Raw genomic sequence first — 22,977 nt, 5'->3', positions numbered from 1 at the left:
AAAAAGGAGGAGGGAAAGGAAAAAGGCGAGAGCCTCAGGTTGGGAAAGGAGAAGGGAAAGAGGAAGGGGAAGATCCTCTGATTAAAAAAAGAGAAGAGAAAGAAAAAGGGAAAGGGCCTCAGGTTGGGGAAGGATACTTGGAAAGGAAAGGGAAGTGTGTTTTTTCTTTTTTAATAAATACAAAATGACGTTGTTTTTAATGTTTGAGTAAATACCCTTTCCGGCCCCTGTCCATTTTGAATTTTGACCACCCGCCCCCTATCGTTTATGAATTATCAAACCGGGCCTTATCCATTTACGCCGTGATACCAATGAGCCCTTGAGTTGGTTTCTCCGATCAAAGTTCACGGAAAACGCTGAGGTGTAACGTGCTATCCGTGACGTGGCTTTGGATCATGAAACGTGGATTGCTCTGTAAGCATGTGGACAAATAAGCCCCTGCAGACTCAGCAAAGTGACGTCGTTTTAAAAGGAAGTCTCTTTGGTCGTTTAGGGTGAAATCTCAGTCTCCCCATTCCTGAACCCTAACACTAGTGACTGAAGGATGAGCGATTGTGAGCAGTCTTCAACCTGTAACACACGCCGTGTCTGGAGGAAGAATTTAATGGGTTCGAGTAGCAATGCAAGTGAGGGCAAGAAGGCCAAGTTCCAGCACCCTAAATGCAAGTGTGGCACCTATGCAGTTCTGCAACAGTCTGGGACAGCGAAGAACCCAGACAGAATTTTCCTGGGTTGTTCCAACTATGGCGTAAGTGTGCACCCATCTTCAGTTTATGTAATCAACTTCCCACTTGTCTAACAAGTTGTATTCACTATAATGGCAATTGCAGATGGAGCAACGTCACTGCAACTTTTTTGTTTGGCTGGACGAGGTGATTGCTAAACGTTCTGGCAATGAAGATGACAATGACATTCAAGGAAGACTGATGTTGATGGAGAAAAGGTTGGAGCAATTGGAATTCAACATTGAAGATGAATATGAAGCAAAATCAAAAAAATGTAGTAATAGGCATAGTGTGTTTGTTATGCTGGCAATGTTAATTGTGTTAACAGCAGTTGTGTTTGTTGTGTTTTAGGGTATATTGTGTTGCTTCAAGTGATGCATTGATATCTGTTGAGATTTGTGTTAATCTGCTATGTAATTGTAGATTCCAAATGAAATGGATGTGAATTTTTCTTTGTTGTAATGTAAAGACTGAACATTAGATAACTGTGCACAATTCTGTATAAGGTAAAAGCATAATGTTCATATTCATACTGCTAAGCACAAAGGCATTTACATAGTGAGCCAAATTCATCATCAAAGGTCTGTCTTCACAAAACAGAGAACATGTTCCACAGTGTTCAGTGTATTACTTCTAATAACTTGACAACCAAAAAAGTTTACACCAGATAACTTGACAACCAAAAAAGTTTACACCAAAAAACTTGACCACCAAAACTCCTATACACCAAAATATTCATAACTAACACTAGGATTATGTCATTTCTGGATCCTTGGTGGCCTAAACCCATATGTTGGCTTGAATTTGTGGGGTGCATTTAGGCCTGGTGTGGGGATAAACATGAAGGGAGTTGTGGCAGTCCCTGAGTCAGTTGCTCCTTGACATGGTAGTTGTTGCTGAGTTGATGGTTGTGAGTTTGGGGTTGTTGCTTGCTGTAGAGGTGGCTGAACTGTTGGGGCTGTGGCCTGCTGTTGAGAGTGGTGCGCTGTAGGTCCTGGAGGTCTAGTTATAGGTTGCTTGGGCCTGAAATTTGGCACCTCGGGTAGTGCAGTTGGGGTAGCAGGGTATGAGGGCTCAGTATTGGAGTCCACACCCTAAAAAACAGAAAAACAACTCAGTTTATTGTAAATGCAGTTGGGCCAATTAATTTTATAGTTAAAGAGCATGAATATGTAAGGTAACATTACCTCTAGTGGTGGTTGGGCAGGGTGTGAAGATTGAGTGTCAACCCTTGTCTCTTGTTGGACTGAATGAGTGTTAGAGGTCCTAGGGGCTTTTTTCTTTTGCCTTTTTGCTTTACCCTGTGAAAGACATATGAGAAACAAAGAAAGCACAGCCATGATAGAACAAAAAAATGCTTAATCTAAGGGAAACATTAAGTTCAGACAAAAAGTTACCACTGGATCAATATATGGGGCAGTAACATTTTGGGGAACATTGCTTCCAACTCCTTCCCCGGCCTATGCAAATAAAAAAATCACAGTCTCAACTACTGTACCTTTCAATTGAATAGAGGAAATAAAAACTACTACAATGGGAAAGAAAAATATGAAGCAGGCCTCTTACCTGTGCTTCCTGCTGATCTGGAGGTGGCTGTGATGATTGGTTTTCAGGTTGTTGTTGCTTTGCCTTCTTTCGTTTTGGCTGCCAATTCGGATTTGCAGGAGCTCCTTTGCAAGTCATGTGGTAGTGTCCCTTTTGCCCACATTTGCTGCACGTGACTTGGAATGACTTCCTCACCTTATGACCTTGCTGCTGCATTTATGACTCAGCCTCGACATCAACAGCCCTTCTTTTCCCTCATATACAAAGTAATCCTTAAGTGCTTGCTTGAACATTGCCATGGTCTCAAAGTGTTGTCCAACCTGAAACTGAACCTCACCATACTCTGCATCCTCATTAAAATCAGGATATCTTGCCTTATGCTCCTCATCTGAGTCAGAAATTGGGGAGTTAAATGCCTCAGACTCATATTCATATGGCTTTTTCAGGTCTGAGTCCAACTCCTCAGCCACTGGATCTGAATTGGGCTTATCCCTTGCCTCACCATTTGGGTCAACATCACCTGGCCCATTACCTTGATCTCCACTAGGCCCACTGTTTGGCTCATTATCTGTTTCTTGTTGGGATAGAACATGTTTTCTTTTTCTTCCAACATACCTCTTAGCCTTCTTCTTCTTAGTCCTAGGAGACATTTCCTTATCACCAAAAATACCAGCTGGCACATTCTTCTTCTTCTTAGGTGTCTGTTTTCTAACACAACTCTTCTTCCTAGCACCCTTTTGTCCATCATCCATTGCCTCTTTCATCCTCACACTAGGCTGCTTCTTCCTCATACTCTTCCTCTGTACATTTACTTCCTCATCACTACTACTAATATCAGATTCTAATCCAGTTGGAGGGGGTATGTAGGGTTCATCTTCGGTTGTTTCATATCCGTCATTGGAAGAAGGTGAATCTACCTCAACAACATCAGGGCCATATACTGGTTGACTAACATCATGCTCAAAGTAAATAACCAACAAATCCGACTCCACATTCTCCATCTTTTTATCACACATTTCATTGATTTCCTTATCCCCTTTCAGAACATGCAACCCAGACTCTAAATCAAGGGAACTGCCATCATACCAATACATTTGTTTGTAACTTGTATACCCCAAACCCTTGAACATTTCCTCCAAATCCTTGAAATTAACATAATCTATGTCTAACGGAGGAAATGTCTCAACACTTCCATCACGGTAGACCAATGCACCATCTTCATCCCTTTCAAACGAACCCCCGTGATGAAAAACAGGGACTATTTCATATGACATCTGTTAGAACAACAATGTGCAATAATTAAAAACTAATTAACAACTTCCATCACGCCTCATTCTAACATTCTAGAACATGCATGGGGTGATCACTACTCTAAATCATCATTAACAGTAACCAAGTTCAGAAAAAAAATGGAGCAACACAAGCTAACGAAGCTTCAACACTCAGATAGCGACACTAACCTTAGTAGCGCCGTCAGTTCCTTCGTCTGCAGCACCGTCAACCCCTCCCTGTTGGAAGTCTCTGTCAGCTTGCTTGGAGGGAGACGTTTCGGTCTCTTAGGGTTTCTTCGTAATTTTCAGGATGGAACGAGGGTGATGTATGGTGATTGGGGTGTGCACAAGGGGGAGAATGAGATTTCACCCCAAAACGTGCAAAATGACGCCACACAAAACGACGTCGTTTTGCTGAGTCTGCAGGGGCTTATTTGTCCACATGCTTACAGAGCAATCCACCTTCGATGATCCAAAGCCACATCACGGATCCCACGTTACACCTCAGCGTTTTCCGTCGACTTTGAACGGAGAAACCAACTCAAGGGCTCATTCGTATCACGGCGTAATTGGATAAGGCCCGGTTTGATAATTTATAAACGATAGGGGGCGGGTAGTCAAATTTCAAAATGGATAGGGGCCGGAAAGGGTATTTACTCTTAATGTTTCGATAAATAGAAAGCGCTTTAAGAATTAGTATGAGTTCCAGAGTATAAATTTGAGGACAAAATTGAATAACTATTAACTTCAATTACCATTTTGAGGCTTGAGTATAATTTCAAAAACTACTTTAAGTTCAACTCGTTCTTATGTGTATGTTTCTTGTGATTTATCATTCTAAAATCAACCAGCATTGATATTCATATGAACTTGGCTTTTAATCAACTTTGCTATAACCTATTCTAATATTCACATGTTAATGCAGAATTTTTAACTGTTGAGTTACCCGCTTCCTAGCCATATGTTATAAGGTGAATTCTATGGTGCCTTTTATTTTGGTGCCTAAATTGCCTAACTTGCTTTTAAAGGTAAAAAATAAAATATTTAAAGTAAAAAGTAAAATATTTAAAATTTATTAAATATTATGTATTTGCCTTTTTTGGTAAGTTAGGCACAATGTCAAAGGCACCATAACATTCACCATGTTATAATTGGAAATTGAGTGAACAATGATAAGAATATCTTTTGTGCACTAGAATTAAAATAACATGGAGTTTATAACAGTAACATTTCTATAGTTCACGTGACTAAATAAACATGTCGTACGTTAATTATATTATTTGTACTCACTTTTATTTTGTAGTTCCTTAACCGAAAGATGTCTTTAATCTTTACTATTGAAATAGTGTGAATTTATACATGTTAAAAAAAACGTGTCAACTTGATGAATAAAAATGAAGCAAGTACAGGAAAAAGTTTGCTTGATATATTGGTAGCCGGATAGGACTTGGAAGTTTACGAGAATGGTCCACAATTAGAAGTTGTCATTGCACCTTCAGAGCCGTGATTTTTGGTTTTTATTCATAGACATTATCTTCTGACAATCAGAAACTTTGTTCTTTTCTTTCTACTGTCCAAACCATTTATTCCATTTTAGTAGCAATTGAAGTTATTGTTACATTGGAACATTTTTCACTGTTTCTGGCTTTCTATGCCTCTGGAAGTTTCAACTTTTATGGTTCTTGGTTCAAGACTTGGAGAAAAAATTGAGAAATGAGAGGTGACGTGTGTTACAAGTTGTAAGGAACTAATATTTGAAAAAATATTTTATAAAAAGAGGAATAGAAATTTTGCAAGAAACATTGAATTTAATTTTGATGCACTTTCAGTATAAAATAGTTTTATACGTGATACCACATCAGCAAAAATAATTACTTTTCACATTGACCGTGTGAATAGTTATCCAAAAGAACACATTGTCAGTGCATCAAAATTAAACTCAAGAAACATTACCCTACAATACAATTTCCCATTTTCAATACTTAATTCAATATCATGCAGTCATGCAGAGTGAAACAAACAGAAAAAGAAAGAAAAAGAAAAAATAAATAAATAAAAAACACCACTCTCTAGACCTCTCTAATGTACTCTCACTTTGCCTATAAATTCTACAAAATTTGGTGACAACAAATGAGCTTCCATTAGTAAACAAAGATGAAGCCCAATAAAGGACCCCATTTTTGAGCTAGGTTGTGATGTTATTTTCTTCTACCTTCTGCTTCTTTGTTTTAGATTCTTCATTGTCTTCCTGGTTGAGAACTCCATTAATTGCAGCTTCCCCCAACAGAGAAACATGCTTACTAGTAATTTGACGACCTGCCCTAACTTTAGGACCCCAATGCTTTTCGGGATTCGGAAGAAAGCGTGCAACCTTCTTAGCTTGTGCCTTGCTAAGAGATGCCACTGCTCTAGCAAAATTAGCCTATAAGGCAAACAATATAGAGGTTTTAGAGTCTGCTTCAGTAAATAACTTGTATAGATGTGTTATATGGAAAAAACTTCATGAGAAGAAAAACTTGAAATGGAAAATATACCTGAAGAACAGGTTCCTTTGCAAGTATGACAGTTCCTGCTTGATCTGCTGGTTGAGCTTTTACAGGATGATTTTTTACCTATCCGCGAAACATAATCAGTGACTGTAACTAACAGACTATCGTTGGAAAAAGAAACGAAACATTATAAACTCTTACCCAACAGCGCATGATATCCCAAATAACATCCATGGGTGCATCTGATTTGAGTCCCAGTGGATTAACATGTGTTCCGGATATGCGGTAGCCAGCATTGATCACGGCAGATCGGAAAATAACTGCAGATGGAGAAGTGCATTTAAGTGTAGCACAGAGATTGTGCAGACTTAGAAACAAGGGTACATCAGGCAACTCCTGAAATAACACATTTGTTTAATATCAGCATAACCAAAATGCATGTGATAAGTTAATGGTATATTGGTATGAAAAGAACAGACAATGCAAAGACAAACCTCCGATATTGTAGTAAGTAGCGCAGATATACGATCATAAGCAGGATAACTGCTCTTCATTGATTTCACGTCCGCAAGCATAGAAGTCACCCATTCTTGGTCATGGATTGGAGCAGACCATATAGGTCCACCCATATTGAATTTCTTCCCACAGTAAGTGCATTCTTGAGGAACAACAGGACCATAGCCAGGCAGATATCTGACACTATTATTCTGAAAAATGAGGGGAAAAGGGCTACTCAACATCATTGCATTTTGCAAGTATAATCATAGTAAAGCAATACGTTTCATCATAAACCACATCTGACATCTCCCTACACTAGAGGTTTGGCACCTTTAAGACATGAGATAAACATAGATGTAAATGCAGGAAAACATAAGGTTCATCTTCATAGTTTTCAGTTAGGAATGTTATCTTATATTTATTGGTGTCAGCAATAACCATTTCAAGAACAAAAGAGTGATGGATCAAACATGTAGACATTGAAGAACTTGTCTACTTAACATACAAAAAGACCAGCACTGATAAAGATACGGTAGAGAAGTGATGATTCGGGATTAATTATTTCATTTTTCAAGCAACATGTACTTCCTATGGTACATATGCCATGCTTTTAATTGATAAGGCTTTGGAAGTATCAGCAACGGATCAAACCATGATATGTATATACCTTGGCAATGGTCCTCCCAATGGGCTGTAGGTGGAAAGAATCACAGCCAGTGCACTGATAAACATATGAAAGCTTCAGGGGAGTGTTTTTCATTGCACTTGCAGAACTGCAGCCAATAATTTCATGTTTCAGTAGGCAGCAAAGACAGTGAAGAACTGTTATACTTGTAAAATCATCACTTCTAAATGGCTCCAGAAAGTTTTCAGTACAATTATAGCGGGAAAAAAAAGTTGTAGAAGGATTTACGTATATATGCGAACAAAAACGCGAACATAGAAGTCTATCTGTACAGATAGCACAGGAACAATGTATCTCTTGTAACGATTAGCATGGCTCTGCATAAAATGGAGAGAAAAGGATCATATGCAGATACTACATAAACAAATTTACAGATATTTAGTTGCTATAAAATCCAACACATTATGCTAATCTATTTAGTTGGTTAATGCTGTATGCTTGGCAACAAAACATCTAGGCCTCTAAATTAAAGCAAAACAACACCCAATTAACATAAACAAACTATTAAGTTACTGTACGAATTTCAGTTTTATTAACAAGTTCCTAAGGGCATCAGTCAAGGAAACAAGGAAAGGAAACTATTCTGTTCATTTTATATATAGCAAACCATAATTTGATATAACTAACAACAATAATTAATCCTCAGAAGTTCCATGATGTATAACCCGTATGTGTTGCAAGCAATCGTCGGTTACTGCCTCGAACCTTCCATGAATGTTAAAATTCCTATCCAAGTGATCTCTTTTTTTTGTTCTTTTTTTTTTCCTCTTTTGTTTGGGGAACGGATAAAATTTTATTAATAAAGAGGTACTGGTACTTTCCACGAATTTTTCAAAGAGTGAAGGCAAAAGAATAGCATAATTATTATCTTACATTTCGCAAATTCAACTAGTTTTTATCAAGCCACCTCTCAATTCCTTATTACTTAAACAATAAATTATAGACATACCTCAATGGAAGCGAGAAGGATTCTCAAAGCCATTTCATGGCAATATTTTCCTCTCAGCGGATACGAACCGTATCTGGTATGAATAGCATTTTTAAGAAGTCAGTCCACAACTCAAGTTATTGTTGAATAAAGATCACAACAAATAAAAGTATTAACATTACTTCGAATAGCAGACCTCCCCATTTCCCCCACAGAGCACTGCCATATCTGTTGCTGTACACATCAGCATACCTCCATCAGCAACAGATTGAACTGCTGAATCCAGGAACACGGAAGGTGAACCATAAGGATCAAGATCAACCTGGAACAAAAAAAGAAAAATACACATCAACCCCATGAAAAATAGTTAAAGTAATAAAGGATATAAAAAATGACTTGCATAGGACAGAATAGCAGATCATGCATGAATTTCTTAATAATCACAACTGGTGATCTGGATCAGTATTGAGGGTCACCAATTAAAAGTCTTCTCCTTGTGTCTAAAGGTCAACCCAGGCATGTAACAACATCATCTACTCACCACGTCGAATTCTTTGGGGTGGGTTAGCATATATACACGAGCATCAGCGAGATGAGACTCAACTTTTGAACAAGCTACTGAACCATTGAATTTGATGTTCCTTCTGCAAGCGTCAACAGAAGCTGCTCAAGCAAAATTCGGACTTAGTTGTCAACAGCATAAGCTTAATGATGCATACAAATAAGTAATCGCTTAAAGGAAAGGGCAATATAATAAATTGTTTAGATCAGAAAAAGTCAAAAGTGACAAACTAACAATATATGCACTGTCAACACAGAAAGCTAGATCTTTCATGTTTTCGATAAATAAAACAAATTTGGTAGAGAATATTCTAAGACTTCAATTCTTTTCTATAACGCAAAATCCTTGAATCACCTTGATCGTTGTCCAGAGCAACCACCTGACCAATTCCTTCCACTTCACGAGCATACCTAAGGGCCCTTAATCCAGAAGCAGACAATGCCTGAATATATAAACGCATTAAACACAACGCATGAGTTCCATAATGCATTGAAGAGGAAATTATCCAATAGCTATTAAATGTACAATGGCAAATGATGATGCCTGTACCAAATGAATTATGTAAATGGAACACAAACTTAAAAAACAATCTATAACCTCTAGAACTCTTGGTGGCTTCAGTTCCCTCTGAACTTTTCCATCTGCATTACTCATTGACTCCCCTGCTCCGTTGCATTCTTCAGAGCTCTTGACTTGCTCCTCTCCTGTGTTGCACGGTTCATCAAGAGCCATTCCATTCCCATCTTCACATTCGCCATTATCTCTACAATCTTCAGGTGGAGATGCATGAGGGACATCCTCCTTGGCAGGTTCAGAAGCGTCACTTTCAGATACTTTTGGAGCTCTTTTAGCTTTCTTGGGCAAATTTGCTTCATGTTCTTCCTTACGTTTGGATATAAAAGTTCTCAAAACAGCAATTGACATATCCCTGTTATTAACCTAATATGATAAATAAGAATGATAAGTAGCGTTTACCAATCACCACCAAGTCACCAACACACTCTAACAAAAATCAAGCACATAAAAATGCACAAAAAATAGATAAAATTCAAACTTGATAAATTCAGATGACATGCAATGAACTGTGACACCAATAAACAAACATTAAACAATCCATAACCACAAAATAACGCAACTTTGCCATTTGCCAGTAATACTCAACTACCCAAGTTCCGAAATTTGATTTTTCTCTGCTCTATAACCATTTTCTATTGGTAATTTCTACAAACACCTAAGCTCCAACCCAGAAACGTATCCAAATCCCAGAGCAAATTCATCACAAGCATGAAACTTTGAACCTGGAGAAGCATCAAAGAAGAAGAAAGGAGAGATTTTTGGGACCTGGGCTTTGTTATAGAAAACTTCATTCTGTTTGTGCATGAGAATCTCAGCTTCTCCTTCCTTTACGATCTTGAATTCACTGAGATCGGCCATTGCTGAGAGAATAAGAAGAGCAACACACTGTAGCGGTTTTTCTGAGAGTTAGAGCTTCTGAAACTGCAACTCAATCGTGTCTATATTTATATGCACGCTGGGAACAGAAAAAGAAAAAGAAAAAGAAAAATGGCCACTACAAACCCTATTGGTTTATCTTAATTAATTTTCAAAGTTCTCTATGTCCGCAAATTCAATGGAGATCTGTTTTGTCTAATTTATTTTTTTATTTTTATTATTCAAATTTTTTTCTTTTTGATGTCGTGAACATTTAAATTTAAATTAGTATTTAATTGAAATCATAAGCAATAAAATTGAGTCAAATAATAAGCATGTTTGATAAAATAGTAAATACTTAAATACTAAGTTAATACAGCATACTTTAAACAATGTTGATATGGATTACTTTAACTAATAAATTTGCATGTGGTTTTATACTTTATACTTGTATTTATTTTATCATTGCGCGAGGTATTTATCGTCAAATTTTTAAGTTAAAGATATCAATTTATACAACGGGATTATGAGTTCAGTTTATTTTTTTAGGAATGAATATAATTTCATAAATATTTATGCAATATACACAGGAGTTAAATTCGTAAATCAAGTTTTGAAAAATATTTGCAAGTTTGCACTAACTCGGTAAAAGTGGGTTAGTGGGTGTTAGTGGCTAAACATATGTATTGAGGTGAATGATTGAGAACGGTTTTTGTTTTTTCATTTTAATAGTGGTGATGCTTGTTGGGCTCGAATTATGAGTCCATTTTGAAAGAGCCCAATATGTGTGTTTGGTGTGTCAAAAAAAACCTTGATGATATGGGTGAAGAGTATGCGGGGGAAACACCAATGAAAATGTAAACCAAATTGGGTTGTCCAGTGGTTAATTCACTAATCCGTTTAAATAAGTGTCGAGAATTTAAATTTCGTAATAATTCATTGGCTAATGACAAACCCTTAAATACTCCGTACCGGAACGAATTAGTCTGGACCAAGGTTACCGTGGAAACCCCAAAAAAAAAAAAAAACTACTATAGAGCCTAAGCCACCAGACTGTGGTTCTATTGAATCTGGCGAATTGGTTAATGCTATGATGCTCTCTCCTTTCGCGCGCTCGGCCCATCCCACGTCTTCATCTTCTCGCCGTCCTGCTCGCCGTCGTGCGGTCGGCATCGTCCGTCGCGGCAACGCACTTTGCCCAGAGCCCCAGACTTCGAAGGTCAGTTTACTGCTCACTTCTGCGTTTTTTATTTATGCTCTGTTCAATGATTATTTGAATGTTTTGCGTTTTTTTTATTGAATGATTATTTGATTATCGATGAGCTCTGGTTCTGCTGTATTGCTGTTTTTGTGTGTTGTGATTTTTTATTGAATGAGCTCTGGTTCTGCTGTGTTGCTGTTTTGTGTGTTCTTTATTTTTTATTGAATGATTATTTTGCTGATTATTGATTATTGAAGGTCTTGTGATAATTGATTATTGAATTTCTTTTGATTATTGATTATGATTAGTGATGTGCTGCTGGTTTTGCTGTGTTGTGTTTTACTGTTTTGTGATTTAATTCTGCTTAGATTGTGATTGTCTTGATGATTTATTGATTTCAGTTATGGATGATGGTATCAATCAAGAAGCATTTGCTGATAATAATACATCTATGTTTATTGAACCTAAATGCATTAATTCTGTTTAAGCCTTCAAATGTATGATGAACATACTTTTCTTAACAGTCTGATTTTAATTTATTTATTTTTTAAATTGAAATTTTTTAAATATATATTTTGCTATTGCTGTTACTGTTGCGTTGATTCATAACAGTCTGATTAATTTTTCATGAATTGTTTGTTCCATGGGAAAAGGAAGATTAAGTTAAGGTTATTGGACATACTGTTTGTGTCATAACTCAAATCATAATTTCTTAATACATTTCAGGCTGATGTAGAAGAAATTGTGCTTAGACTGTGATTGATAGAAGAAGAAAATATGAACTTATAACTGATTGAATATGAATCTAAATTTAATGAATTTTCACTTAAGTAGTTATGTTTATCATCTAAATTCAAGGAATTGTTGATTTATATTTCATTTAGGTCATTGAATTGTTCTAAAAATTTTGGTTTCGTCCTTGAGCCACTGTGCTTGTTTTCATGGGATCAATTTTTTTTTATTATTATTATTTCATGATTGCTTCTACAGGTCCTAATGGTTATGTTTGGTGGCTTTGGAAAGTATGCCTGCACTTTGTATGTTGAGCAGTGAAAGCTAATTCAATCGAAAAGGTTGAGTCCGTGATTCTTCAGTTTGTTGAGGCATTAAGAACAATACTAGAGCGGTTTGATGACCGGACCAGTTTTCAGAACCTTGAGAAAGACAGAGCTGAACAGAACAGAGTATCCAAGTTCCAGTGTTTGGTGCTGGCTGCTGTGTTATTGTTCAACCATGTTCAATGGCATACCAGTGCACAACACCACTTCAGAGACCGTTTCCTTCGATATTTGAATGCACTCTTCAGCAAATATGAGGCTTCTCAATAACCTGCGAACAAAGACACTTAAGTGTTTTGTCTCTTCCGTGGCCGCAACCTCGCACTCTTTAGCTCCCACTTTCCCCCGAACTTCCCCTCCCATCAGAATATTCTCCTTCTCTTCCCATAAAGATTCGATTTTGATCCCACCCACCAAGACCCATCTCTACGCTTCCTTCTTCTGCACCCTCATTCGCCTCTACGTGGTCTGTGGCAGGTTTTGCAAAGCCTCTTGTGCTTTCTCTTCCATGTGTGGACTTGATCTTGTTCCTGTTTTGCCTTTGTGGAATAGGCTCTTGTATGAATTCAATGCTTCTGGTTTCGTTTCTCAAGTAAAGGTTCTGTTTTCCGAAATGGTCTTCCGTGGTGTTGTGCCTGATGTTTTTAGTGTCAACATATTGGTTCATTCTTTATGCAAAGTTGGAGAATTGGATTTGGCTTTAGAGTATCTTAGGAGCAATGATGTTGATACTGTTACGTATAATACTGTGGTTTGGGGTTTATGTGTGCAAGGATTGGCAGATCAGGGGTTTGGTTTGTTGTCTGAGATGGTTAAAAGAGGGATATGTGTTGATTCAATTACCTGCAATATCCTGGTTAAGGGGTATTGCAGAATTGGATTGGTTCAATATGCAGAGTGGGTGATGTACAATTTAGTTGATGGGGGTATTCCAGAAGATGTTATAGGCCTCAACACATTGATTGATGGGTATTGTGAAGCTGGACTGATGAATCATGCATTGGTTTTGATGGAGAATGGCTGGAGGGGTGGCATCAGGCCTGATATTGTTACCTACAATACTTTGCTCAAAGCTTTTTGTAAGATGGGCGACATTGTGAGGGCCGAGTCTCTTCTCAGTGAGATTTTGGGGTTTCGGAATGATGAAGAATTTGGTCAATTGAAAAACCGTTTTGTTAAAACTAAGGCTGAGATAAGAGACTTGCAGCCAACACCTTCCACGTACACAACAGTAATTGATGGGTATGCTAAGCATAGTGGAATTGAAGAATCCCTTTCTCTGTATGAGCGAATGATTATGAACGGGATCATACCTGATGTGATTACTTGTAATTCAATTATCTGTGGACTTTGCAGGCATGGCAAATTAAATGAAGCGGCAGTGCTACTGAGGGAGATGTACACAATGGGTTTAGACCCTAATCATGTCTCATACTCTACAGTTATGAATTCCTTGTTCAAATCGGGTAGGATAATGGAAGCTTTTAATCTTCAAGGCCAAATGGTTGTTCGGGGCTTATCTTTTGATCTAGTTACGTGCACAATTGTGATGGATGGACTTTTAAAGTCTGGAAAACTCAAAGATGCTGAGGACATGTTTCAAACAATTTTAAAGTTCAATCTTGTCCCAAACTGTGTCACTTATTCAGCATTGCTTGATGGCTATTGCAAGGTAGGAGACATGGAACGTGCGGAGTTAGTGTTGCAAATCATGGACAAGGAACACGTTCTTCCAAATGTTGTTACTTTTTCTTCTATTATGAATGGATATGCCAAAAAAGGAATGCTCAGTAAAGCAGTTGATGTGTTAGGGAAGATGATTAAAAGGAACATTGCCCTGAATACTTTTGTTTATGCAATTTTAATCGATAGTTATTTTAAGGCAGGCGAACAGGAAGCTGCTGCTCACTTTTATAAGGAAATGAAATCACAGGGATTAGAGGAAAACAATGTAATATTTGATATCTTGCTTAACAACTTGAAAAGAGTTGGAAGAATGGAGGAAGCTGAGTCATTAATTAAAGATATGTGTTCTCGGGGTCTTTGCCCAGATATTGTTAACTACACTTCTCTGATAGATGGCTACTTTAATGAAGGGAATGAATCAGCTGCACTCCCCATAATCCAGGAAATGACAGAGAAAAGCACACAGTTTGATGTTGTTGCATATAATGCTTTCATTAAGGGGCTTTTGAAGCTTGGGAAATATGATCCGCAGTATGTGTTTTCGAAAATGAAAGAGTTGGGTTTAGCTCCGGATTGTACTACATATAATACTGTAATTAACACATACTGCATAAAAGGGAAAACTGAAGATGCACTGGGTCTCTTGACCGAGATGAAGAGCTACGGGATAATGCCAAATGCAGTCACTTTTAACATTCTGATTGGCGGGCTTTCTAAAGCTGGTGAATTTGAAAAGGCAATAGATATTTTGAATGAAATGTTGGTTATGGGGATTGTTCCCATGCCAATTACTCATAAATTTATGCTTAAAGCTGCCTCAAGGAATAGAAGAGCAAATGCAATTTTGCAAATTCACAAGATGCTTGTGGATAGTGGCCTCACACTCAACCAGGCTGTGTATAACACTCTAATCACCGTACTCTGCAGGTTAGGAATGACTAAAAAAGCAAATGCGGTGCTCACTGAAATGGTGGCAAGTGGAATTTTAGCTGATGTTGTTACTTATAATGCCCTTATTCGTGGTTACATTGTAGGAAGTCATGTGGAAAAGGCATTCGATACTTATTCTCATATGTTGGCTGATGGAATCTCTCCAAACATTACCACTTATAATACCCTTTTAGGAGGTCTTTCAACTTCTGATTTTATGAGAGAGGCAAAGAAATTAGTTAGCGAGATGAAAGAAAGAGGACTCACACCGAATGCCACTACTTACAATATTTTGGTTTTTGGCCATGGTAGAGCTGGAAACAAACAGGATGCTATGAAGCTCTATTGTGAAATGATAATCAAAGGTTTTGTTCCCACCGTTGGCACCTATAACGCCCTTATTAATGATTATGCAAAAGCAGGAAAAATGCGCCATGCTAGAGAACTTTTGTATGAAATGCTGACAAGGGGAAGAATTCCTAATTCTTCAACATACGACATTCTAATTTGCGGATGGTGCAAATTATCCTGCCAGCCAGAGATGGATAGGGAACTTAGAATGTCATATCGGGCTGAAGCGAAAAAATTGCTGATTGAAATGTGTGAGAAAGGACATGTGCCATCAGATAGCACAATCTCATATATCAGTTCAAATTTTTCTTTACCAGGGAAAAAGTCTGATGCTCAAAAGTTATTGAAGCTATTTACCGAAAGGAAGAATAGCTGAAAAATGGTCTAAAAAGTGGGTCATAAATGTTAATCTTTGAAATGGAGTGAGGAAGTTGGAGGACTGCCAATATCTTTAAATTTTGTATATTTTCAATTAATTTTTTTTTTTAGGTGGGGGGTTTTTTAATTTGAAGGATTGAAACTTGATCATGGTATTGAACGACTGCGTGATTTTGTTTGCTATTTTCATATAAGCTGATTTGGTAAAGTTGGATAATTTAGTGATTTAGTCCAGTTTTGGATTTAGGTGTAATGGACTAATGGGGTCTCTTTTTATTATTATTATTTTAGTTTCCCTGTTGATCCGTTTTTTTTTATTAAAAATATCTGGTTTGATTTTCTGGGCTTGTTGATTTCTGTTATTTATAATGAATTGTAATCATATTTTGTATCATGGCCTTAAAATAATGAAGATGGAAATGATGCGTTTGTGGGATGGGATAAGATATTGAGATGAAACAATTATGGTGGTGATTGGTTTCTGTGAAGATCAGTTTTTCTTGGACTGATATAAGAACAGTGTTATGGGAAAGAAAGAAAATCACTTGTGTTTGATATGCATCCTCTTCTCCTAGTTCAAGACGTAATTTTTAAGGAACGTGTAAGAGAATTTTTCTTGGCGGCTTGTCCTACGTGTGTTCAAAACTTTAAATATGTTGTGTTTCATTCATTGAATTGAGGATGTGAGGTTTGACCTGTCAAGTGTTTTCTACTGCAAGTTGTGTATAGCTTTGAAGGTAACCTTGTTTTAGCTCTTTCTTATCACAAAACAGAGACATTATGGTGACAAAGACATGGTTTCTAAAATAATAATGGACATTCAGAATCTAAGTATTGAGGATGCAATGACTGTGTGGTGTCATACTGTCATTTTCAAACAAAAAAATGCATTAAGAATTTCTAGCTTTATTCACTTGTTTATTTTTTTTATCTATTGCAGAAATTGGTGTACTGCTATTAAAGCAAACTATGATTATTTAGTTCTCAATTTTCTTATCAATTTGACAGGGTATAAAGGTTGATGATCTCGAGACGAATCATTTTGTTCTTGTTCATGGAGGTGGTTTTGGTGCCTGGTGTTGGTACAAAACTATAGCACTTCTAGAAGAAGCTGGTTATAAAGTATCCGCCATAGATTTAACCGGTTCTGGAGTTCATTCATTTGATACAAACAACATAAAGAGCCTCTCACAATATGTGAAGCCACTTACTGACTTTGTTGAAAAACTTCCTGAAGGAGAAAAGGTGCTTATTTCATTACATGCCCATTTTATAGCTGATGGACTGTTCTATGTTAATTTGTATCTTTATTGGTTGCATCTGAGAGTTTCCGATTCTTAAAAAAGGTAATCTTGGTTGGACATGATTTTGGCGGGGCATGTATATCGTATGCGATGGAGCTGTTTCCTCATAAGGTTTCCAAGGCTGTGTTTATTGCTGCGGCAATGCTAACAAGTGGACAAAGTACTCTGGATATCATTTCTCAAAAGGTTTTCCATTCTTTCTACCATTACATCTTATTTTTCACCTGTTCTTTGGTTGGATTTGTGGGCATAATATGCTTCAATTGCATGCTAAACTGATGAACTTGCTGTCTTTTGATGAAGAATGTTTATATCTTACAAGGAACTAGTGAATTTGAGAACAGAGAATTAACATGTCCTTTTATTGATGATTTTCTTTCTGGCTATCTGTTGCAGGAAGGTTCAGATGATCTTATGCAACAAGCACAAATTTTTCTCTATGCAAATGGGAATGACCATCCTCCCACTGCTTTCGAAGACGACATCTTAGACTTGTGTCTATAGAAGAATTTTTCCTATCAGAATTAGTCATAACAATAAGGGAGGAGATACCTGAAATACAAAATTAAAATCCAAAATCTACTTCTCCATAGCATGGGATCATGTCTATGCACATTGCAAAGGAGGAAAAGTCTTTGCATGAAATGCGTTCTACATTCTTTTTTTGATGGTCTAACATGGCTGGCATGTGTTATGTTCTACTCTCTCTCTCTGTGGATACTTTCTCCAACATTTTAATATTTTTCCACTCTAATTATAATAGATGGAAAGCTTTACAAATGTTCAAGGAAAGCTAAGATGTTTTAACTACTTAATTAATCTCTTGATTTTGTTGATATCTCGCGTGGGAACACGTTTGATATGTTATTGAGTATTGACCTTTTGAGATACCATTGGAATGGAGAAAGAAACTCGGAACTTTTTTGAGATATCAAATAAAAAAAATTCGACAATGCATTATAAGATTTTATTAAAAAATATTCATCAAACTAACTAATATGATGAGTCTACTATAATATTTTAGGAATGAATATAATTTCATACAAATTTATGCAATATACACAAGAATTAAATTCGTAAATCAACTTTATTTACTTTGAAATAATATTTGCAGAGTTAAACCCCAAAATAGTCCCTGACATTGGCGTCGTGCACTAAAATCGTTCCTGAGATTTCAATTGCACTAATTACGTCCCTGAGATTGAGAAAAGTGCACTATATTAGTCCCTGATCCATTTTTCATTAACAACGTGATGATATGGCTTAATGACGTGGACGGTAAATGACACGTGTCACTCCATGATTTGGCTACATGTAATAATATGATGATGTGGGGACCAGTGACACGTGGTATGTTGATGTGGATAGTTGTGCCACGTGTCACAATGTTATTTGGTCACGTGTCCGTTTGTGCCACGTGTTGCAACAGTATTTGTCCACGTGTCATTCATTATGTCATCGTTGTAGATGCACCAAATTAGTCCCTCACTTTACATTAAGTGACTCATTTTAGTCCCTGAAATTGAATATTGTGCACCAAACTAGTCCCTTTACCATTTTTTTCTCATTTTTATTAAATTTAAAATTTTCAATATCTTAGATGCACTAATTTCAATTCTATTTTTTTATATATCGTTTAAATATAAGTGCATTCATACAAATTTTTAAGATTTTAGTTTTAATTATATAATTTTTTTAATAATTTAACATTGATAAATTTTGTAATATATAAGTATGTTATTATAAAAAAAATAATTATATGATTGATTGGACACATTTTTTTTCATAAAAAATATGTGCTTTTAACAAGAAATCAATAATTAAAATATTTTTTATTCTTATGAAATACACGTTTTCATTATGTGTAAATGAGCTAGATTCAAGGTACTTCAAGCACTCTCACTATCATCTCCAACCTCTGCAATATAAACGAAAGAGGTCGGAGATGATAATGAGGAAAACTTGAAATGCCTTCACGTCGACTCCAAGACGTCGGTTAGGGGTATTCGCAAGAGAAAAAAATATTTTATAAAAGCACTGAAAGAGGTCGGAGATAGTAATGAAGGTGCTTGAAATGCCTTCACGTCAACTCCAACTCGGCGGTTAGGGTATTCGCAAGAGAAAAAATATTTTATAAAAACACTTTTATTTGAATAACATGTGAAAAATAGAATTGAAATTAAAAAACATTGAGAATTTTGAATTTATAGAACAAAATGAGAAAAAATTGGTGAAGGGACTAGTTTGGTGCACGACATTCAATTTCAGGGACTAAAACGAGTCACTTAATGCAAAGTGAGGGACTAATTTGGTGCATATACAACGATGACATAATGGATGACACGTGGACGAATACTGTTGCGACACGTGGCACAAACGGACACGTGGCCAAATAACATTATGACACGTGGCACAATTATCCACATCATCATGCCACATGTCACTGGTCACCACATCATCGTATCATTACACGTGGCCAAATTATGGAGTGACACATGTCACTTACCGTCCACGTCATCTAGCCATGTCATCACACCGTTAAGGAAAAATGGGTCAAGGACTAATATGGTGCACTTTTCTCAATCTCAAGGACGTAATTGGTGCAATTGGAATCTCAGAGACGATTTTAGTGCACGACGTCAATCTCAGGAACCATTTTGGAGTTTAACTCAATATTTGCAAGTTTGCACTAACTCGATAAAAGTGGGTTAGTGGGTGTTAGTGGCTAAATAGTAAATGAGAAAGTATTGGAACCAATATTAATTGTGTACAATGTGTACAATGAATTAATAGAAAAAGATAAAATTAAAATTAAAAATTAGATCATTAACTAATGAGAAAGTATAAGGAGTCAATGCTCTAAGCGTACAATGTGTACAATGGAGGTTTAGGAAGTATTAGAGATATGACAATTTGTGTTACATTGTCCTGTTAGGTTACGCTTTTGGGATGAGTGAGCTCATGACATGATATTAGAGTTCTAGATCCGAAAGGTCAAGAGTTCGATCCTTGGTGAACTCCAAAATCATGACATTTTTTACGGTTCTCACCTCGCGTCACTGAATTTCTCGCCAGCCATATCGAGGCCACCACATCCTCCCACCGACACCATCCTCACCTCCGCCGGTCAGCCCGATGCGCCTCGCCCTCCGACGCTCACCTCCGCTGTTTTCGTGCCTCTCTTCCTAACCGACTTTGCTTTCTCCCATTCCTTCAAGCCTCTTCTCACCGATGATACCACCATGTTTTTCTTCTTCTTCGGATCCAAGCATGGTTTGCTTCTTTCATGATTTGAGCCCTATGCTTCACAACAGTGCCGCTTTGATCATGACTAGTCCTTCAAAATTATGTTTTATTACAATAATAATTTTTTCTGTTTATTCATCTTCTTCTTCTATTTTAATGGTTAATTTAGGATGTTCATTTTAGTAGGTATGCAGATAGTTATTTAGTTTTTCAATTTAATAGTGGTGATGCTTGTTGGGCTCGAATTATGAGTCCATTTTGAAAAGCCCAACATGGTATCCTGAGAATATACCTTGTGTTTGGTGTGTCAAAAAGTCTTGAAAGTTTATTGTACAACACACCAAAGGGCTTAGTTTTGGTTCTTAACTTCTTATTGTGTGCTTTTCAATTTCTTTTTAAGCCTTCTCGTTTTTAAAAAGGATATTTGTTAATTAAAGCCTTATTTTGCTTCTCCTTCTTCTAAAATAAAGTATTAAATACCTTTCTTTAAAATAAATATACTCAAACTTCAAAGCAAACATTACTAATTATAATTTTTAATTAGTAAACATTAACTAACACTTATCGTATTATAGAATTATTTTTAACATTTTTTTGAAGAGTTTAAGATTTAAAATTTTAAATTTAGAATTTAGGATAAAAAATAATTTTATTAGATGATTTTTTGGTTAAATTTAAAAAAAAATTGTTAAAAATGTCGCAAAGACATTATTGATGAAGTTTTTTTTATTCAATATATTCATCACTACATAAAAATATTAAAAGAATAAATGACCATTTGTACCTATGATAGATGAAAACGCTGACATTTGTACCCATGAAAGCTCGAAACTAATCTTGTACCCATGATAGATACTCTCCGTGTGACAAAAGTGCCCTGGCTTGACTCGGAGCTTAGTTTGTGAATTTCCGAACCTACGTGGCACTCCCTCCCTCATCTTCAACCCCTCTCTCTCTCTCACTCACACTCTCTCTCTCTCTCTCTCTTCACTCTCCAATACCCACTCTGGCCCCTTCTTCCTCAACACTCCGCTCCCTCACCATCCAATTCTGCACAGTGCCTTCACATTCTCTACTATACTTCAATAGCCGTTACACTGTCTCTTATGCCCAGTTTTTCAAACCAATACCCGAATATCCAACCCCAATGAATTCTTCCCACCACTACTAACCTTCTGAAACTTCAACCCTCTCGCATTGTTTTTTCAAACCTCCACATGGGTTGCTGCATTAGCAAATCCCAGACCCAAAACCAAAATCCATATCACCAAAATAATCAAACCTCCCAGCAATACTTTACACCCTCTCTCCCCAACTCAAACCTTAACCAACAAATACCACAGCGGCAACCACCACCAGTGTTAGAGGAAGAGTCTGTGAAAGAAGTCCTGTCAGAAACACCCATTGCCAAACGAAATCAAGTTCCAATTTTGAAGCCAGAATCGGATACCCTTCTGCCTCATCTTCAAAACCCTGATAACAAAATCGAATCAAAGAACCCACATCCCATTCCCAACCCCATTATCATCAACAAAAGAGAAGGTGAAGTCTCAGAGGTAGTGTCTCAGCTCTCAGAAGAACCATGCAGCATCCGCGGAAGCTTCTCCACGACTCCACCACTACCACAGTTACGGAGAAGAGAGAAGAAGAAGTAACCAGCAAAAGAAGCATCAGGGAGGGAGATGAGTCTCCGCTTTGACGAGGTCGTGGCTGAGCTAAACGACATCGTCGCTTTGAAGCGAGAGGCAAGCGAGCTTAGTGTTCGGTTGAATGTGGAGAGGGACGGTTTCAGGAGTGAGCTTGAATGTGCTATTCGCGAGGTTAGAAGTGTGAGAGAGAAGCTTCTAGAAGCTGAGATGAGAGAGAGGACTGTTCGGGAGGAAGCGGAGAAGCTTCGATTACAACGTGAGAGGTTGGTAGAGGAAGGAAATGTGAAAGAGGGGAAAATTTAGGACTTGAAGAAGGAGAGGGATTCGTCTGTGAGGTCACATGAGAAGGTGATGCTATGATTGGGAAATTGAAGGAGGATATTGAACGTGCGGTGAAGAAGGGGTCAGAGTGGGTATTGGAGAGTGAAGAGAGAGTGTGTGTGTGTGAGTGAGAGAGGGAGGGGTTGAAGATGAGGAAGTGAGTGCCACGTAGGATCGGAAACCCACGAACCAAGCTCAGATTTAAGGCAGGGCACTTTTGTCACATAGAGGGCATCTATCATGGGTACAAGATTAGTTTCGAGTTTTCATGGGTACAAATGTCAGCGTTTTCATCTATCATGAGTACAAATGGTCATTTATTCAATATTAAAAGTTAACATTTAACTTGTATTTTCCATAAAATTTTTTCACTTATATTATAGTTTTCTAATTAGTGTCTTTGGAACATTTGTTAATTAAAAAGAAAAAGTAAAAGAAGCAAAGTTAGTAGTAGGCCATGCATGTTTTTTTTTAATTAAAAAAAGTTGTTAATCATGATGGTTGCCGAAGATATGCCTTATATATAATTAATCCGGTAATTAATTAATTAGTCCTACTTATTTTAATTTGGATTTTAAAATATTATCAGGACATTAGACACTTTTGATATTCAAATAAAAATATAATTATTAATTAATTATGTTAGCTAGATTATTTTTTAATTAATAAAATATAAAAAATATGCTAATTATATATATTTTTTTTTGTGGCAGTGAGGA

At 36.9% G+C, this 22,977-nt stretch overlaps 4 protein-coding genes across 4 annotated transcripts; 2 read left to right on the top strand and 2 right to left on the bottom strand.

Moving 5' to 3' along the window:
* Positions 1-1,483: 1,483 nt before the first annotated feature.
* Positions 1,484-2,408, bottom strand: LOC130975866 (transcriptional activator somA-like). Its single transcript, XM_057900586.1, has 4 exons — positions 2,292-2,408; positions 2,123-2,185; positions 1,913-2,026; positions 1,484-1,819 (listed from the first exon to the last, which is right to left on the bottom strand). Exons 1-4 carry the CDS (start codon positions 2,406-2,408, stop codon positions 1,484-1,486), a joined length of 630 nt encoding a protein of 209 aa, XP_057756569.1.
* A 2,911-nt stretch (positions 2,409-5,319) lies between these two features.
* On the bottom strand, positions 5,320-10,224 carry LOC130973176 (tRNA (guanine(26)-N(2))-dimethyltransferase 2-like). Its single transcript, XM_057897615.1, has 12 exons — positions 10,045-10,224; positions 9,301-9,642; positions 9,058-9,145; positions 8,683-8,804; positions 8,324-8,463; positions 8,163-8,235; positions 7,442-7,530; positions 7,196-7,301; positions 6,525-6,737; positions 6,232-6,426; positions 6,076-6,153; positions 5,320-5,963 (listed from the first exon to the last, which is right to left on the bottom strand). The coding sequence occupies exons 1-12, from the start codon at positions 10,135-10,137 to the stop codon at positions 5,727-5,729; spliced, it is 1,776 nt and encodes a 591-aa protein (XP_057753598.1). The 5' UTR covers positions 10,138-10,224; the 3' UTR covers positions 5,320-5,726.
* Positions 10,225-12,415: 2,191 nt separating this feature from the next.
* LOC130976325 (pentatricopeptide repeat-containing protein At5g14770, mitochondrial) lies at positions 12,416-16,953 on the top strand. The gene is made up of 2 exons (XM_057901163.1): positions 12,416-16,475; positions 16,747-16,953. The coding sequence occupies exon 1, from the start codon at positions 12,629-12,631 to the stop codon at positions 15,734-15,736; it is 3,108 nt and encodes a 1,035-aa protein (XP_057757146.1). The 5' UTR covers positions 12,416-12,628; the 3' UTR covers positions 15,737-16,475; positions 16,747-16,953.
* On the top strand, positions 16,551-17,546 carry LOC130975865 (putative methylesterase 11, chloroplastic). Its single transcript, XM_057900585.1, has 4 exons — positions 16,551-16,589; positions 16,747-16,983; positions 17,085-17,228; positions 17,439-17,546. Exons 1-4 carry the CDS (start codon positions 16,551-16,553, stop codon positions 17,544-17,546), a joined length of 528 nt encoding a protein of 175 aa, XP_057756568.1.
* Positions 17,547-22,977: the final 5,431 nt, after the last annotated feature.

Source organism: Arachis stenosperma, chromosome 4 (assembly GCF_014773155.1).
Source record: "Arachis stenosperma cultivar V10309 chromosome 4, arast.V10309.gnm1.PFL2, whole genome shotgun sequence".
In the NCBI taxonomy this organism is placed as follows: domain Eukaryota; kingdom Viridiplantae; phylum Streptophyta; class Magnoliopsida; order Fabales; family Fabaceae; genus Arachis; species Arachis stenosperma.
The sequence above is the reverse complement of the archived record's forward strand: the minus strand, read 5'-3'. Positions and strand labels throughout refer to the sequence as shown.

Coding starts and splice junctions, on each gene's coding strand:
- LOC130973176 (XM_057897615.1), bottom strand. CDS start 10,137: ATGGCCGATCTCAGTGAATTCAAGATCGTAAAGGAAGGAGAAGCTGAG. Junction 6,738..7,195: donor TTGGGAGGACCATTGCCAAG/GTATATACATAT, acceptor CTCATTTTTCAG/AATAATAGTGTCAGATATCT. Junction 6,154..6,231: donor GGGATATCATGCGCTGTTGG/GTAAGAGTTTAT, acceptor TTTCGCGGATAG/GTAAAAAATCATCCTGTAAA.
- LOC130976325 (XM_057901163.1), top strand. CDS start 12,629: ATGCACTCTTCAGCAAATATGAGGCTTCTCAATAACCTGCGAACAAAG.
- LOC130975866 (XM_057900586.1), bottom strand. CDS start 2,408: ATGACTTGCAAAGGAGCTCCTGCAAATCCGAATTGGCAGCCAAAACGA. Junction 2,186..2,291: donor CAGATCAGCAGGAAGCACAG/GTAAGAGGCCTG, acceptor TTATTTGCATAG/GCCGGGGAAGGAGTTGGAAG. Junction 1,820..1,912: donor CTGCCCAACCACCACTAGAG/GTAATGTTACCT, acceptor TCTGTTTTTTAG/GGTGTGGACTCCAATACTGA.
- LOC130975865 (XM_057900585.1), top strand. CDS start 16,551: ATGGACATTCAGAATCTAAGTATTGAGGATGCAATGACT. Junction 16,590..16,746: donor GTATTGAGGATGCAATGACT/GTGTGGTGTCAT, acceptor TCAATTTGACAG/GGTATAAAGGTTGATGATCT. Junction 16,984..17,084: donor AACTTCCTGAAGGAGAAAAG/GTGCTTATTTCA, acceptor TTCTTAAAAAAG/GTAATCTTGGTTGGACATGA.